The 16,513-nt window shown below is 45.2% G+C and overlaps 1 protein-coding gene across 2 annotated transcripts in view; it reads right to left on the bottom strand.

Moving 5' to 3' along the window:
- The window catches only part of LOC113626476 (kinesin-like protein KIF16B), a 280,843-nt gene that overhangs the window by 74,675 nt on the left and 189,655 nt on the right, over positions 1 to 16,513 (bottom strand). For both annotated transcript variants that reach the window (XM_027118145.1, XM_027118146.1), the window contains exon 23: positions 10,976 to 11,098. In XM_027118145.1, coding sequence (XP_026973946.1) covers positions 10,976 to 11,098 — 123 coding nt within the window. The remainder of the gene's footprint in view (positions 1 to 10,975; positions 11,099 to 16,513) is intronic.

The following is a 16,513-nucleotide window of genomic DNA, read 5'->3' as shown; positions in this document are numbered from 1 at the left end:
AAAGGCTCCCGTTCCCGCTTTGTATATAAAACACTTTAAGTCTCCCCTTGCCTATCAACACGTAAACAAGCTAAGCACAACGACATGAGTGAAGACCAGCACGAGCACCACAGAAATGGTGCCCAAGGCAACCACGTGGCCACCTCCCCGCAGGAAAACAGTCGGATCCCTTCTCTGTAACAGAGACAACCGCACTTTGAGAGCTGGGGAGACAGCGCACGTGAAGTTTGGGAAAACTACACAGAAAGTGGAAATAGACACTAAAGTCCTATTTTGCCCCCAAATTAAAACCGGGCATAGGATGAGGTGCTGATGCAGAGAGGAGGCACAGAAGGTCAGTACACCCAGCACATCAGGTCAAAACGCTCAGCTGTTCTCTTCCATGCTGAAAACGCAGGGCATCATTGCTCTGCGGCTTTGAGGACCAAATTCATTACTTCTCGCTCACTGAACGAGTCTGCTGATACAAATCCATCTTTTCTGGACCATAAAATGATCAAGTGCAACTTAAAACACCATAAACGTGTCCACAAGATGAACTGCATTCACTATGAACAATTCTCAATTGAGTGCTTTCCACAAATTTATGTTATATACATATTTTGCCGGTTTAAGGACTGTCGATTTTAAGACCTGTCATCAGTATGTATTTGCTTGTGTATATCTATCTGTGTAAGAAGGACAGAATCAACAGTTTCTCACCCAAAGAAAAATACTCTAACTGGCCCCAGGTAAGTAAGCAGTTACTCGTAGAGGTCTCCTCAACATTTATTTTTAAACAACATTTGGAAGAGCTCCATCAAGTATATACAAATGAGATTGCCTGTATTTAGCAATAGCTTGAAGGAAATGGTTTAATACCACCCTAATATATACTAAAATAAGTTTTGCCAGATTTCTGCAAAACACAGTCTTGTGCAGTAACGTAACTATGAACATGCTTGAGGAAATATGAATATATAACAAATATTTCAATCTGTATAAACAGCAAGCATTAATACATTAGATTTCATTAAAATCTCTTCAGACAAATGTTGTAAATAGAGCTACCCAGGAGGTGGGAGGAGAGGCCAGCAGCCCATTAATCACAGCTCGCCGCCCAGTACCCCTCGCTCTGGTCCACCTCTAGGACGACCCAGTCTTGCTGAGGACAGACAGCCCAGTGCTCTCAGATTTCTGACGGGGATGCCCACACCAAGCGTGCTGCATCCGATGTCTGTCTCCAGCGCGATGCTCTAACCTCTCTCCGTCTCCCAGCCCCTCTTTTCTTCCGATCACTCACCGAGGGCTCAGGCTGGATTCCAGCTCACTCTTCCTGCCTCAAACTCCCTAGCTCCCTAGACCTTCTGGTGGGACCCCGTCGGAATAACCCCCTTCTGTCCTGTGAGCTACCCGGAACTGCGGCAGACCGCCCTCATTACCCCTCCCCAGGAAGGCAGGACGCACTGACACTAAATGTACGCTATTTTAACTCTGTAGGGTCACTCCTACATGGAAATCCTTCTAAATTGCATTTTCTGTGATGAGTATTTCCAAACGCTCTAGGTTTTCAATCCTCACGGACAATGCTGTTTTACTGAGATGTTAAGGTCGCCCACACCCAACTCCGGAGCAGCCTCTCAGCCCATCTCAGAACGATGCTGCTACCGCATTCTTCCCCCTTCCCTTCAAGACCGCTTCAGCTTCACTTCATCGTCCTCCCCTGCTTCTACCAGAAAGGAGCTCCTCCCCAGGGCTGGCCTCAAGTGGTACTACTTCCTGTTACCAAAGCATCATCTGTACCCGTCTACCCGCGGGCCTGTCCCAGTGTCCTGCTGCCTAGAATGCCCTCTCTCACTCCCACCAAAACCTGAAGTCTTCCTGGGTGCCCAACATGACCCCCTTCGCTCCGCACTGTCCTATTTTCTGCGTGTTTCTCTCCCCCACTTCACTGACCCCAGAGTACGTGAACAGCTTACGCATCTCTTCTGTTCCTCAATACCTTGATACTTCTAGTATGGTCTTTAAAAAAATGTTACAGGTACCAAATAAATACTTGTTAAGTAATAAGTGACTGAATAATAAAGATAGCGGAGCCCAGGGCCTCTTCAGTAAACTCTCCCCTGCTATTTTCTCATTCCCTTTCTGGCCTGAAACGTGGGCAGCAGAATGATTTGCATTTCAGGTCTTTTCTGATTTACCTGTAAATGTTTAAAGTTTTTGGACAATAGGCGTTAGAGGAGACAGGGAGAGGGTAAAGAATTGTAAAACAAAGAAAATGTCATTTACCAGATCCCTTTGGAAGAGAGGAGTTTTGATTTAGTGATAAACAATTTGGGGGTAAGAATGAGTGCGGGTAGGTGTGTGGAAAAAACTCCTGAAAAAAACACATCAAGAAACAAGCAGTGGTCTCTGAACTGCCTTTACAGGGTGGGTCCTATTAACTGAAGAACTTTTTGTTTCTGAACGTCATGGTCCCCTGTGTACGCAGGCAGGCGTGGGGATACAGGCCAAGGAAGGGGGCTGGAGGTGACACCCCACCACTACCCTTAGCAGGGGGGCAGCAGCTGGAGTTCCCAGGGGACATCTAGGAAGCGGGGTGGGGGACACTGGTGCTTTGGGGAGAACATAATTGTCTAAGGGGGTATTTTCAGTTATTTGCTCTGAGATGTGCAATGTATTTCCTTCTCTGGTTCCCTAGGAAACTACAGCAATGTTTTCTTTCTGGGGAACCCAAAGGAGTGCTGAGCTCTGTGGCCAAGTGGACACAAAGGAAAAGACACTGTGTCAGCAACCATCCCGGGTACTGGAGGCGAGGGGACAGCTGCCATTTGAACTGTGTCCTCCAACCATGTCACGAGCTCCTGAGCCACGCTTGCATCTCCTCCACAGTACTGGGCTCTGTGAACTTGAACTAGAGCTCCACCAACTACAGAAAACCCGTCTCCATGGCACCTGTGGGAAGAAGACGGACCCTGGCAGGAGGAGATGCAGGGAGAGGGGTGTCTAAGGTCCAACCCTAGATCCGTCCCCACCTGCTGGTAATGTGGAAGCGTGGTTACGGGGTTCACAAAGCCAAGGAGGTATAAGCTTATTCAGCCTTATTATCTAGGAAATGCCCCAGACATCCTCTGTGTAGATGCGTCACCAACAAGGTGTCTTGGAGTCTCTGGCTCCTGAACCTGGTCTGAATCCAGTGCACCACGCAGACAGGAGCCTGGCGGCTGACTGCTGGTTACGGCACCCTCCGCATAACAGGAAGTGATGCAAAATCAAATGGGGCTTTCTAGCTGGCCCAAATCTCAGCCTTCTGCAATAACTAGAGAGAATGGCTTCTTTATGCTTCAATCTCAGTACCTTCAAAATAGGAACAATACCATTTATTTTAGTATACTTAGTTTTATATGGTAATTTGAAGGTAAACTTGAAAGAATGTACCAAGACCCGAATATTCTGGTAAGATGGATGCCTTTCAAATCTAAGATCATTACTAAGGAATACTTCTTCCTCCCCCTAACACCTTGGTAAAACAGGAGAGGAACTGGGGTATTATTCTACCTTAAAATTGTGAGAACTTGGGAGAATGACAGCCTAAGCAATTTCCCAGCAAATTACTCAGATACCCAGAGGCAAAGCACGGAATGCAAACTCTCTACCAGTCATCGTTGGAGAACGCAATCATGTAAAGCTCTGGATTAAGACAGCCCTGGATCCTCACTTTAGCCCACTCACCACTTAGCTGTGTGACTTTGGCTAAATTATGCAACTCCTCCAGCCTCAGTTTCTTCATCTGTAAAATGAGCTCATGACACCTAACCTACAGCTGTACTAAAAAACGTGAAGCAACGAGCAGAGTGCTGGGGTACTCAGTACCTGGTAACTCCTGCACCGCGATCACGTTCCTTAAAAAGCCCTTTTATTACACATATTGAAAGGCCAGGGTACCTGTGGGCAGCAACTGCAAAAAGGGGAGTTCAAACCATTTTGTGATTTCTTTTAAAACAAATTTTACTCTAGGAAGAGATGTAAAACTCCCAGAATTCTGAAATGAAGGAAAGGAAATATTAATATATTCTTATAGCGGAAAAACAAACTTGAAATGGAAATCCAAGGTAGGATCACAAGGTGATGACTGCTTTTCTTCTATGCTTGTGATTCAATCTCATTTCCTCTTCACCATTTCTCATGTCCGCAGCATTACCTCTGTGAAGATAAACTGCCCAAGTAACAGCAATATAAAAGATGAGTTGTTTTGTGTTAAAATAGGGGAAGTGAAAGTTGTTTTTTCTTATTTTTTTTAGCGAAAGACAACATTCTCAAAGAGATGGGTAGAGTGCTTAAAGAAAAAAATAAAACCTTAGGATAAAATATGATTCTTTTAAGGTTATTTCTTCCACTTGATATTTATGTTTGAAAATGGTCCACAAACTGAGTATTTGAATCTAGATGGACCACAGCTCACGCAAGCCTCCATTTGTCTCAGCTCTGCTAATGCACACGCGGGAGAACATCCATCAGTTACTAACAAGCAGAGATTCAGACGCCAACACACAAATCCTTCTGAACATTTATATCCTATCAAGTTGGGAATGTTTCTAAAAGATGTATGTGTGTGCATAGTTTATCTAATAGACTGAAATGGCTCTTATTTCTGTTCTGCCAAATAAAAAGACATTTCCCTGACTATAAATGTGATTTCTTCAGCTCCCAAACTGCACATTTTCTGGGCATTTCCTCCTTATGCTTCCTGGCAGGTCTATCCACCATCAAATTCTCCAGGTTTGTCAAAACGTTAATAGCACCAATTTATATGAAGTGCCTGTGACTTGATCAGAATTCAAGATCAAAGTTAAAGCACACACAAAAATAACAGCAACACTTGAAAACAAGTGAGGATTTGGAAATGGCCACTTTGTCTAGGGCAACACTAGGGCCTCAACTTCCAAAAGGTGCAGAAAGTAGTGATATTTAGAAGGTACAGTAAGATGAGTAGGCGAGGGAACCGGGATGGCTCAGAGGACTTAGATTCCATGGACATCTGGTACCTGGATCTACTTAGTAGCTGCGTGGCCCTGGGCGAGTCACTCATAATTTCCTCGTTCATTAACTGTAGATAGTATCCCCATTTTGGTACATCTTCCACGCTTGCGGAAGGGTCTGGCAAAGTGCCTGGGACGAAGAAGGTGCCTGATAGATGTCAGTGTAAAACGTTTTACGCAACTTGGGGAATCTGGATTTCCACGTCAGATTTCCCAAGTCTGAAGTGTTGACAACTCACTCGAAACATTTTAAAGTCTGTTCAGGCCAAACAAAGCACATGACCCACCGCCAGTGTGCTCCTGCCGCTGGGAGTCAATGCTGTTCCACGGTTTCTCGGCCCTGGTCCCCGGGTCCCTGCACGTGGTCCTTCAGATGCAAAGGCAAGATTCCAACTTGAACCTCGGCCGCGCTGAGGTTCTACCACTATCCCATCTCACCTTCAGGGTCTCTTCTTTCGAGGGAGGACCCGGCAGATGGGAGAGCTCTCAGGGCTAAACCTCTCCCGGGCTCTGGGACGCAACGGACGGAAATTAGGAGGCAGGACTCACAGAGCTAAAAACTCAAAAAGAAAACGCCTACCACCGCCCGGGTGCTCAGGGATTACCCGCAGGGTCTACAGGTCTGCGCTGGGCGTGTTCCCTGAGGTTAGACTTCTCCGCTGTCATCCGTTCTCCTGTTTCCTCTGCCTCTCCTTCTCCTCCTCAGGCCACTGACCAGGACTTAGAGAACGTGAGCAGGCGCGCGGGGACAGGAGGAGCCTGTCACCGCGGTGCCTTCAGCAAGGGCCTGATGAGCACGCTAGCACGGGCTGCTTGCTTTTTGGGCGTCGTGTGTTCCAGGTAGAGCGTGGAGTCTCGCACCCCTTTGGTCTGCGAGTGGACACAAGGCTGAGCTCCTGCAGCCACGTGACAGAAGGTGGGGACCTGTCCTCTCCTGAACAATACGAGGTGCCAGCAGCCTCCTTACAGGAGACGACACTACCACATGGGCTTCCAGGAGCAGCGGCTGAAGAGTGCCCGGGGGCCCAGATGAGGAAGGGAGGGCGAATCAGTGATGAACCTGCCGACAGAGATGGAGCACGAGGGGCCCCCGAGGGGCTGATTACAAAGGACACCCAGCCACATAACCCCTGAAGCCCCAAACAGGCTCTGCCTCATGACAACACCTGTGGCCAGCCTTGTGTGGGTCACATCACAGTCATCTGTACGGGGGCCCATTCCCAGCCCGGCCCGTGTAAGGGCTGGGGCCTCACGGCTGCACAGGCTGACGAGGGCCCATGGAGCTGACACCTACGGGAAAGACCGGCGATAAACACGACAACGACCAAGAGAAGAAAATGGGACTGTGGCTGTGACGGGAGTAAACCGGGTAACAGGGCGGCTTGGGGGGGGGGGGGGGCGTGGCACTGGCGTACATGTCAACACTCGCCAAAGGAGACAGGAAGACAATCTCCTGTGAAGATTACTTCCGGTTTTAGAGGGATGAAAACTCTCAGGAAACAAAACATTAAAAAAAAATTACCAGCATTAGATTATTTCTTTATATTATCATTTTAACATGTAAGTTAAAAGGTAGGGGATTTAAAACTATGCTGGAGACATCAGCTTATTTCTATGACATCAGAGTATGACAGCCTCTGTTAGCCATAAGCACAGATTTTGTGTCATGCTGAAATGCAATTTAAAAATTAAATTCCACCCAGTCTGGTCCTAGCTAACTGAGGATGGCAAGTATAACGCAGGGTAATTGATTTCACGTATCATTCACTGAAAAGCAGTGGAAGCAGGAGTTTGAAGATGACTGTTGTGGTCCAGGTGGAGTTATTACTTTTGACGCCTATAGCTCCGCGCAAGCACGGACTGTGCAGGTATGCTCTGCTGACCAGCAGGCCACATTCAACCACATTCAGCACAGAATGTGCTCTTTTCCAAGAGGAGCCAGCCTGCACACCTTCAGCTCTTCTGTCTGTCTCTGACATCAGCTAGTGGGATGCACCTCTCTCAACATAAATGCGTACACAGTTCCAGAAGGTTGTGCTACTGCGAGACACTGGCAGGTATAACCGCAAGGGTAACAACAGGAACAGATACCCTGACCCAGGGGTTCTCACATGAGTCCTTCAGGGTCAATAAAGGGGGAGGTGACACTGAGCTGATAGCTTTCCGTATTGTCAGAAACAAACATCGAAACAAGACACCAACCCACAAACTGTGATGTATCCACACAGTGGAGCCTGTTTAGCAATAAAAAGAAACAAATTACTGTTACACTTAACTACATGGATGAATCTCCAAAAGGCATGTGGAGTGGAAGCAGCCAGACCCAGGAGGGTAAATGCCACCTGGTCCCATCCCCACCGCACGCCAGAACAGATCCACATAATCTGTAGTTACAGAGAGCAGATCAGTGCTGGAGAAACTTTCCGGGATGACTGAAAAGTTCGTAAATCTTGATTGGGGTGCTGGTTACAGGGGTGTACACATATGTCAAAACTCATCAGACTGTACTTAAAATGTGTGTATGTCACTGGATGTAAACTATGTCTCAATGAAGTCGATTTAAAAAATTAAATATGACCCAAACCCAAAAAGCTTACACTTACCCATTCTCACAGTTAGTTCACAAAAGAAAGTTGTTTTTAATCCCCCAAATAGAGAAGATATAAAAGACAGTCCTTTATAATTAAAACCTCTATTTTTCTCATTTTAAAGCCCAGTGATGGAAACCTCCTCAGGACTCATTGGGGATCAGAAGACATGCCTTTGGGAACCACTCTTCTCTCCCTCTCTCCCCCCAGACCCCCTCCCTGCAGCCTACCTCGAGCATCCCTTTAACAAGGATCATGACTGCTTCATCTGGCAATGAACAGACCGGACTGGAGGACTGGAGCTACCAGGTTGGGGATTAAAATGAAATTGGACAGGAAGAAGGAATGATCTAAATAACTAATCAATTCTATCTAAAGCAGGGTGGGTAGGGAAGGGCAGGAGGCAGAGGGAACACGAAGGGTGAGGGAAAAAGCTGAGAGACAGCGCTCTGGGGCTGCCATCCCTCCACAAGCCAGCGTCCTCCTGGGGACCTGTCACCTCAGTCACTGGGGACTTGCACCCAACAGGACCTGTGTGTGGCCGAGTCAGCTCAGTGCCTTAAATGAACCAGATATAAAATATCTATATACCTCATTATCATATTTTCCTTCAAAGAAGATCTGAGACTAACAGAACAGACTTTTCTAAAAATAATACTTTTTACCTTCCTCTCCTTAAAGCCATTGGCTCACCAAGAGAATTCAGTAGCAGCCAAAGTATGACCCTAAGTGTGACTACTTGTTCTAGAAAACATTGCGTGTGCATGAAATAAAGTGATGGAAGGAAAAGGCTGGCATAGTCCATTTTAAAACTCAGAACACTAAGAGGAAATAAACAACCAAAAAGCGAAGAAGAAGACAAAACAAAACCCCAAATCCTCATAAAGACACAGTAGCACATTGAACGTCATTAAGGGGATTCCCAGGGTAAAATCTCCCTCATTCCCGACACCCTATGCGGCGCTTAGGATGTGGCCGGCACTGCTCCAAGCACTTCACGTACAAAAGCTCCTACAGTCCTCAAACCAACCCAGCCTGCGGCTTTCCTCAGCCCCATTTCACAGATGAGGCACAGTGAGGTCACCTGGAGGAGTAACACTCCCCCAGCACTTTTCAGACAGCTACGCTTCTGCTGGAGCTTGGCTACTTTTGTCTATTTTGTTAAGGGCGGGACAGTATATTCCCAGGGGTTCTGTTTCTAGTACTGGGCCCTGATGCTCTGTTGACGGGGTGCTCCACCCGCCACGGGAATGTGAGACCATCAGCCCTCCTCCCTGTAAATGCACAGGGCGGCCCTTCCTACTCGGAGAAGTGGGAATTCTCCAGGCAAATGCTGACAGTCGATTCCTGGTGCTAATGATGGCAATACCTGGGATGAGAACGGAAGGAAGCAGAACAATGACATGCTCTCAGACAGGGCTTCGATCAGTTCAGAGAGGGCCAGCCTAGATTCTGAAAGGCGCCAGACAGTTCCCATATGTGGTTTCTCTAACTTGCCTTTACGGTTGCATCTTCACAATTTTAGCCAGATCTGCATACGGCAGGTCTATAATTTGCTTGCAAATTTTATTTAAATCAACTCAGTTAAAAAAAATTAAGTATCTTCTTTATTCATGACTTAAGTTCTATGCATGAAATCGATTTAATAGTCATACTTTATTAATACATTTATCTATGGAAATTCTATGTACCAACTAAAATCATTGCATGTCCTCCAGTGCTGTGACTTCTATGTTTTGAAGAATTCAAATTCTGAACTGGTGAAAGCCAGTCTTTATCCTCTAATTTAAAAATATGGAAATAATACAAACACGCCTCAGGAAACTGTCTCTCAATATGTATAAATGGAACTCTCCACACACACAGTTTCAAATGGCTGACGAAAGAAACTGGGCAGGAATCAGGCATTAGGTCAGGAGGAGCAGAAGCACTGGATCACAGACATGGTGCAACATTTTAATAAGAAATCGCAGAATCTGGCCAAATTCAACCACCAACACTAGCACACAGGAATCATGTCTTCTCAACAGAAACCTCAAAGATATAAATTAATGTGCACGTTTTGTTAAAAAAAAACGGGGGGGGGGCTCAGTAGGCAGAAATAAGAATCTAAAACCTTGATTAATCAGGAAAGTTATTTGCACTGTTTCTCCAGGAAGACTGAAAAGGAGCGCCTGTGCCTAAGGGGAGGGATCCCCCCGAGCCCAGGGGCTCCTCTGAGGTGCAGCCAGGAAGTGGGGAAGCAGCGGGGGCGCGGCGGGGGGGGGGGGCTGGCTTCGGGATCCCTCCGCCCTCCCTCCCCCCCACCGCAAGCAGCTCACGCTTATCTGCTTCTACAGTGTTCTTCCTCCTGCGAGACTCCCTGACCAAATTGCTCAGCGAAAAAGAAATCTGGAAACCACTGGTGAGGCCCAATTTCCTCACCTTACCAATGAGGGGACTGAAGCTCAGAGAAGGTAAAGATTTTGGGTCACTCAGCAAAGTAGAATCCGAGTCTGAAGAACTCAACATCCAGATTCTGGCGTTTATCTGACCCAAAGCACCTCTAGGAATGTCCCCCGGCAGACAGATACTGGGGACCGTAGTGAACGCCATACAACACCCTCGCCTACCCTCGAAAATGAAGACGTGTGATTAACCATCAATTCCTAGAGGAGGGGATGGCGGCCAGCAGTATTTAATGAAGTGTTATGAGTCAATGGAAGTCAATTAGAAATAAGATGAAGGGGAAGTATTTGGGGAAGTATGAGGTAAGGAAACAGGCACATCTCTTCCTGAAAAGCTGTATAAATCAAATAATGTGTAAACAGATTAGGAAAGCTTCCTAATTACGAACAACAGAAACAAAAACAATGAAAATAGCAGTAGAAATAACAGCAACAGCTATAAGGTATCCTTTATTATCTACCAAACACTGGAGTCAGCACTTTATATGCACTTAATATCCCTGTGACATAAATATTATTGTTCCCACTTTTATAGATTAAAGAACTGAGCCTAAGCCCATGGTAGGGTGACCAACTGTCCTGGTTTGCCTGGCACCAAACGGGTTCCCGAGGTGTGGAACTGTCAGTGCCGAAAGCAGGAAAATCCTGGGCAATTTGGGGTGGCTGGTGACCTTACCTGTGGGGCTGGTAGGTGACAGTAACTTCCATGGCAGCCGGACTCCCCAGCCACCACTACCTTCTCTGGGATAACTTCCTTCCATGTGCTCCAGCCTAGACTTTCACATACTGGTTTAAAGAAGGGCATGACCAGTATCGTACAAAACCACACGTTCATATGTAGCTTTAGCTCCATTTAGAGAAAAGACAGCACTGCAGAGCCTCGAGCCTCCATCCCCCAGAAGAGTAAAGAAGGGACACGTACCTTGACCTCAAACTCGAAGTGCTCGTCCTTCCCTTGGCCGCAGAGGACATAGCGTGGAATACTAATTTTGATGGGGTCCTTCAGGTTGTCTGGATTTGCTCCCAAAGAGCGAGACACCATCCGCTATCAAAGGCACATCAGATGGGAGAACAAAGAGAGAGACCAAGATCACTGCACTGCAAATACCCCGCCCGGCCAGGCGGAGGAAACGCGTTTCAAGCAAAGAAAAGAGCATCAGACCAGTAGAGTTTACTTAGAAAAATGATGGTTTCCTTTGAAAGAGAAACGCTAAGTCTCTCTCATGACAAAAGACCATTTCTTTAGGGATACCGTTCCAAAAAGGTAGGGCGAAAGCACTTCCAAATGTTGTTTGGCTTTGATGTTCCTTCCAATTTATAAGAACAAGTGAAAAAAGGGACAGATTACATATCCTGACTCTAAAAAAAAGGTCTGGTATAAACCAGATTCTTTTCTGAAAAGTCTTGATCACTGAACAACTTCTTTTTTCTTCACAGACTACCAGACTGCTGTACGTAGAGCTCTAAAGCTGGAGATTTTATTCAAATGCACTTCATTTTTAACTTCCAGGCATTTTTATAAGGCAGTGTAGTGTGGAAAGCTCTTTCAACCACAATTAAAACGAATCCCCAGTGTTTCCTTTAGGCTCCATCTGACTAATAATCAGCTGGGCTCTGACAAATGTCTACGGTCTGGATGGTGGGAAGACGGAGGGGCTTGAGGAACAGGCATTAAAAAAAATTAGAAGGGAATTCTCCTGAGTGTAAATGGAAGGAAATCTCTGAACAATCCTTATCATTAACACTAACGGAGGGCTTTACGAAACGTAAGAAGATGTGTTTTTGAAGCAGTAACAGTAATAAAATAATTAAAATCATATTTATAGTTAGCATCATAATTATAGTTAGCGTTTATCGAATACATACTATTACCCAGAACTGTGCTGAACAGTTTATGTGCGTCGTTTTGTTTAATCCTCATGACCCTCCCCAGGAGGCAGGAACCATTATGAACCCAATTTATCAGATGAAGAGTCCCAGGACTCAGAGCCTAGGTAAATTTTAAGAGTTTAGGTAACTTAGAGGTAAGTGGTAGAGTCAGGATTCGAACTCAGGCTAACCGAGAGAGCCCACATGCATCACCACTATACTGCTAGCATGACATTTATTTATCAATTTATTTTTTAAAATTTTTTATGGGGGTATAATTGATTTACAATGTTGTGTCAGTTTCAGGTGTAGCGCAAAGTGATTCAGTTATAAATATTTTTTCATACTCTTTTCCACTGTAGGTTATTACAAGATACTGAATATAGTTCCCTGTGTATGCAGTAAATCCTTATTGTTTATCTATTTTATACATAGTAGTGTATATCTGATAATCCCAAACTCCCAATTTATCCCCCCGCCCATTTTCCCCTTTGGTAACCGTAAGTTTGCTTTCTCTGGCTATGAGTCTGCTTCTGTCTTGTATATAGATTCATCGGTATTATTTTTTAGATTCCACATATAAGTGATAGCATATTTGTCTTTCTCTGCCTGACTTACCTCACCCAGTACCTTTCATGAAATTTTAAAGTAAGTCCATCCACCTGAGATAAACTGAGCTAACAAACACCTCAACATATACAGAATTTAAGAAGATGGAAAACCCATGGTTATACAACTAAACTCACTGATTTGACCAAAAAGACAACAGGGGCAACAAGCTCCCTTTCCCTCAGGCAGAAAGGGGTCCTGGACCCTTGGATCCTCGGCCAGGGGTAGCATGGATGGTCCAGGTTTGCTGCGCATGGGAAAGCTCAGGGCTCTGGATGACATGGAGGCACGGGACTTGCCTCAGGTGGCTGCTCTCATCGAGCTGACAGTGTAAACACACTGGCACGATATGAAGTTACCAAAGCCTTTTAGAGCATCTTACTTTTTCACTGCGTGGCTGGTTACCCCAAACAAGAACCATTCCTTTTATTGCAGCGGTGCACCTGTTTAGCTGTCCTTGGTGTCAAAAAACCATAGCGGAAATCCCTAAAAAGAGAGTTTCTCGATACGTGTATTGCCAAAGACCTTGCAATCCACTAAGAGTATTATTTCCAAATTACTAAGAATGTAGACATCTCCCGAAACATGGGATATGTTTATCTATTTGAAGGTGAAAAGGCAGAGAAATAATCTAGTGCTTTTATTTATTTTCAACAAACATTTAAAGTTAAGAAATGTCTCTGACCTCAAAGCCCATGGTTTGGCCATGCAGTCCTTGCTCTGCTGTCTTAGCTCTGAAACCTTCTATGTCATGCTTGTAACTGTATTTTTCAAGTAGGAACATAAACTCTCTTCCACATGTGACACAATCACCTGGGAACTCCACTGCTACAGTGCGAGCGCGTGCACGCACGTGTGTGTGTGTGCGCGCGCGTGTGTGTGTGGAGTTGGGAGTGGAGAGCTCTGGTGTCCGGAAGCGCAAAGGAGCTTAGAACAACCTCAGCAGAAGGGCTGCCGCTGTCAGGCTTTTAAGCAAGAACCGGTAACACTAGTTTAGAAGACCCACTCCCGGATCCTCCCTACCGGTTAGAACAACAGGCCCTGCAGCAGCTGACTGGGTGAGGAGCTCTCTCTGCACAGCTGCGGGCTCCCTGCTAAGGGGCAAGAAGGGGGAAAAGGAGGAAGGAAGAAGAGCAATTAAATTGTTCCCCTTCAGGCTCGGTCGACACACAGCGTGATAAACCAGAGCAGTGCTGTTAGTGCCGCTGGGCTAGAACAAAGCCCTAGGGGTCTGGTGCTCCTAAATGGAGAGGCAGCAACCCCAGCTAGGGGACAGGAAAGCCTCGTGGAGAAGGGGCTCTGCAGCCGGGTACACAAGGATGAATAGGAGTTTTCCAGGAGGAAGAGAAGGCTCGTTCTGGCAGAAGAAAGGGTGCCCTCGCTATAAACCTTTAGTTCACTGAGGAAAGTAAAGAAATACCTGGGCCGATGTTTGGCACAGAGTAGGTGCAGAGAGATGGGGGGGATGGGGAGAGAGGGAGGGGAAAAACTGTTCCCCTCCAGTCGATTAGGAACAGTGTGTTACCACATGTGTTTATCGGTTCTCAACAAGGTGCAGAGGACAATACCAACACGTTTAACACACTTGGTGGATTCTCCACCACTGTCTGCTTCCCTGAAGCAACTGCAGAAGAGGGACTTGGATTCCACATGGCCATCACCTGGAGGAGACTCAGAATTCAATCTGCGCTTTCGGAGCTGGTCTCTGACGGATAGTCACCCACCCTCTCTGAACCTCCATTTTGTCGTCAATGGAAATGGGCACGATGTTTCCCAAATCTCCTCTATGCGGCAGGAACCCAACTGTGACCAAGGCCGTGACCCGCCCTGTGGGACAAGTAAACTGATAATTACAGCAAGATGAGAAAGTTATGACGGGGGTCACTGAGTGAAAAACATATACACAGATATTGCTATCCAAATACTGTGAACTTCCCTGAGGAAGAACTGCAGTCAAAACCGCCCAGATACACTGTTAACCAAGCAGTGGAGACTTAACTTTCTAAACACCTTTCCCTACAGGCGCCCTTAGGATATACAATCAAACATCGATGCCTTTTACAGAGCGCCAGCTATGGACCATACACAGGGCCAGGTCCTGGGAATACAAAGTAACTCTGACAAAGTATCTGTAACTTCTAAGACCTTTAGTTTTTCTCAACTGCATTAAGTTTTAAACAAAGACAAGGTTTTTCTACTCCAGATGGATTATACGCTAACGTTAGCAAACGCTACCTTAACCTTCTTTTCTCATATGTCAACTTTCAAAGGGGGTTAAGACTGTAACTGATGGTCTGGTTATCACACAGGCATTTTAAGACTAGAAAGTTCTCTAAGAATGCATAATTGTGAAATCAATTGCTAATGAAAAGAAAGTTGTTTGATGCATAGGCTTATAAATCCTTTACAGAAAAAAATCACTGCCTTTGATAATTTAACTGGGTATATGAATAACGTAGAGACCAGTTACCTAGGAGAAACTGGATCTTATTATGTCGCTCGCCTAAATCCAGGACGGCCCTTTACATCCCAGCACATGCACGTGTACCTCAAGAAACGGTTCTAGGTGGTACACAAGAGCCACTGCTCCATTCAGGACCAGACAGGGAAGAATAACTGAAGCCATTGCTGAGAAGAGGATATTTCTCTTCATTATTTTGCACGATGGGGATTAGAAATATTGTCAGAGTTCCCACATCTGGGACTACAGTTTACTTCAATCTCACTGATTTCACAGTTAACTAAATATTAACAGGTGTAGAGAAATGAACACCTGCAGAAATGAATAACTGAAGAATAAGCCAGGGATCTGAAGACATTTGAGCAAAAGTATAGAGAAAAATGAAGAGTATGTGCTTCCACCACATCACTGCTGCAACGTAATTTTTAGACACTATGTTCTGAAGTCAATTTGATGAGAAATGTCGAATTCTCAGGATATACTGTGAAAGGTTCCTGACGTTCTCCTAAACTATGTTTATGTTGGGCAGGAAGGAAAACTAACATAACTGTCTCCTAAATTTATTTTTTATTTGAAAGGAGCTACATTTTGAATATCTTGAGATTTACAGTGGACAAGCAAATGTGTGCTGTATCATATATCCCATTATTTGTGAGAGTTTTTAAATTTCTATGGAATTATTTATTTTGGAATCAGTCACAGTTTCTTAAACTTGGAAGGGGAAGCTGGTGACACATCATGCTAGGAGGTAAAGAAACATGAAAGACTGTATGTCTGGAAGCACGTCTCGCAGGAGATCTGGATAAATATGTAGGACAGGTCAAGGAATTTCAAATGCACCACAGAGTGGCTCTATTTAGAAATAAAAAGTCAAGGAAAAGTACATAATTAGTAACTTGGATTACATTCCTGTACATAAGAAATATCTTTTAGGGACTTCCCTGGAGGTCCAGTGGTTAAGACTTCGTCTTCCAGTGCAGGGTGTGTGGGTTCGATCCCTGGTTGCAGAGCTAAGATCCCACATGCCTCGCAGCCAGAAAAACAGAAACATAAAACAGAAGCAATACTGTAACAGAGTCAATAAAGACTTTAAAAATGGTCCTCTTTAAAAAAAAAAAAATCTTTTAAAATAAGATACAGAGAAATATTTTTCTGATAGCTTTTAACAAAACAATGTCCTGTGTCAACAAATTCACTATTTTTCCAGTGGTGTGGAAATATTATAGTCCAGTCCTCAGCCTAAAGAAGCAGACAGAACACAGGCTACGTTTTGAATATTCAGATTAGAATCTTCTCTTCCTACTCAGGCTGTCTCCTTCAAAAGGAGCAAATTAAGAAAATTAATAGGAAGCAGCATTAACATCCACTAGGATCACTGTCGGCACTGCAGAGGGCACAGAGTGAACCGATTCCAAAGGGAGTCATCAACATTCTCCCCTAAATGCTCTAATTACATACCAGATGGCTGAATTCAGTATACGCTTTAACCATGACAAGGTCAGGGCTCAGGACGGCCGTCTG

This window comes from Aethalodelphis obliquidens, unplaced genomic scaffold (genome assembly GCF_003676395.1).
Source record: "Aethalodelphis obliquidens isolate GAN/ISIS:26980383/991018 unplaced genomic scaffold, ASM367639v1 scaffold18, whole genome shotgun sequence".
Lineage (NCBI taxonomy): Eukaryota > Metazoa > Chordata > Mammalia > Artiodactyla > Delphinidae > Aethalodelphis > Aethalodelphis obliquidens.
Note: the sequence above shows the minus strand (reverse complement) of the source record. Positions and strands in the feature narration are given on the sequence as shown.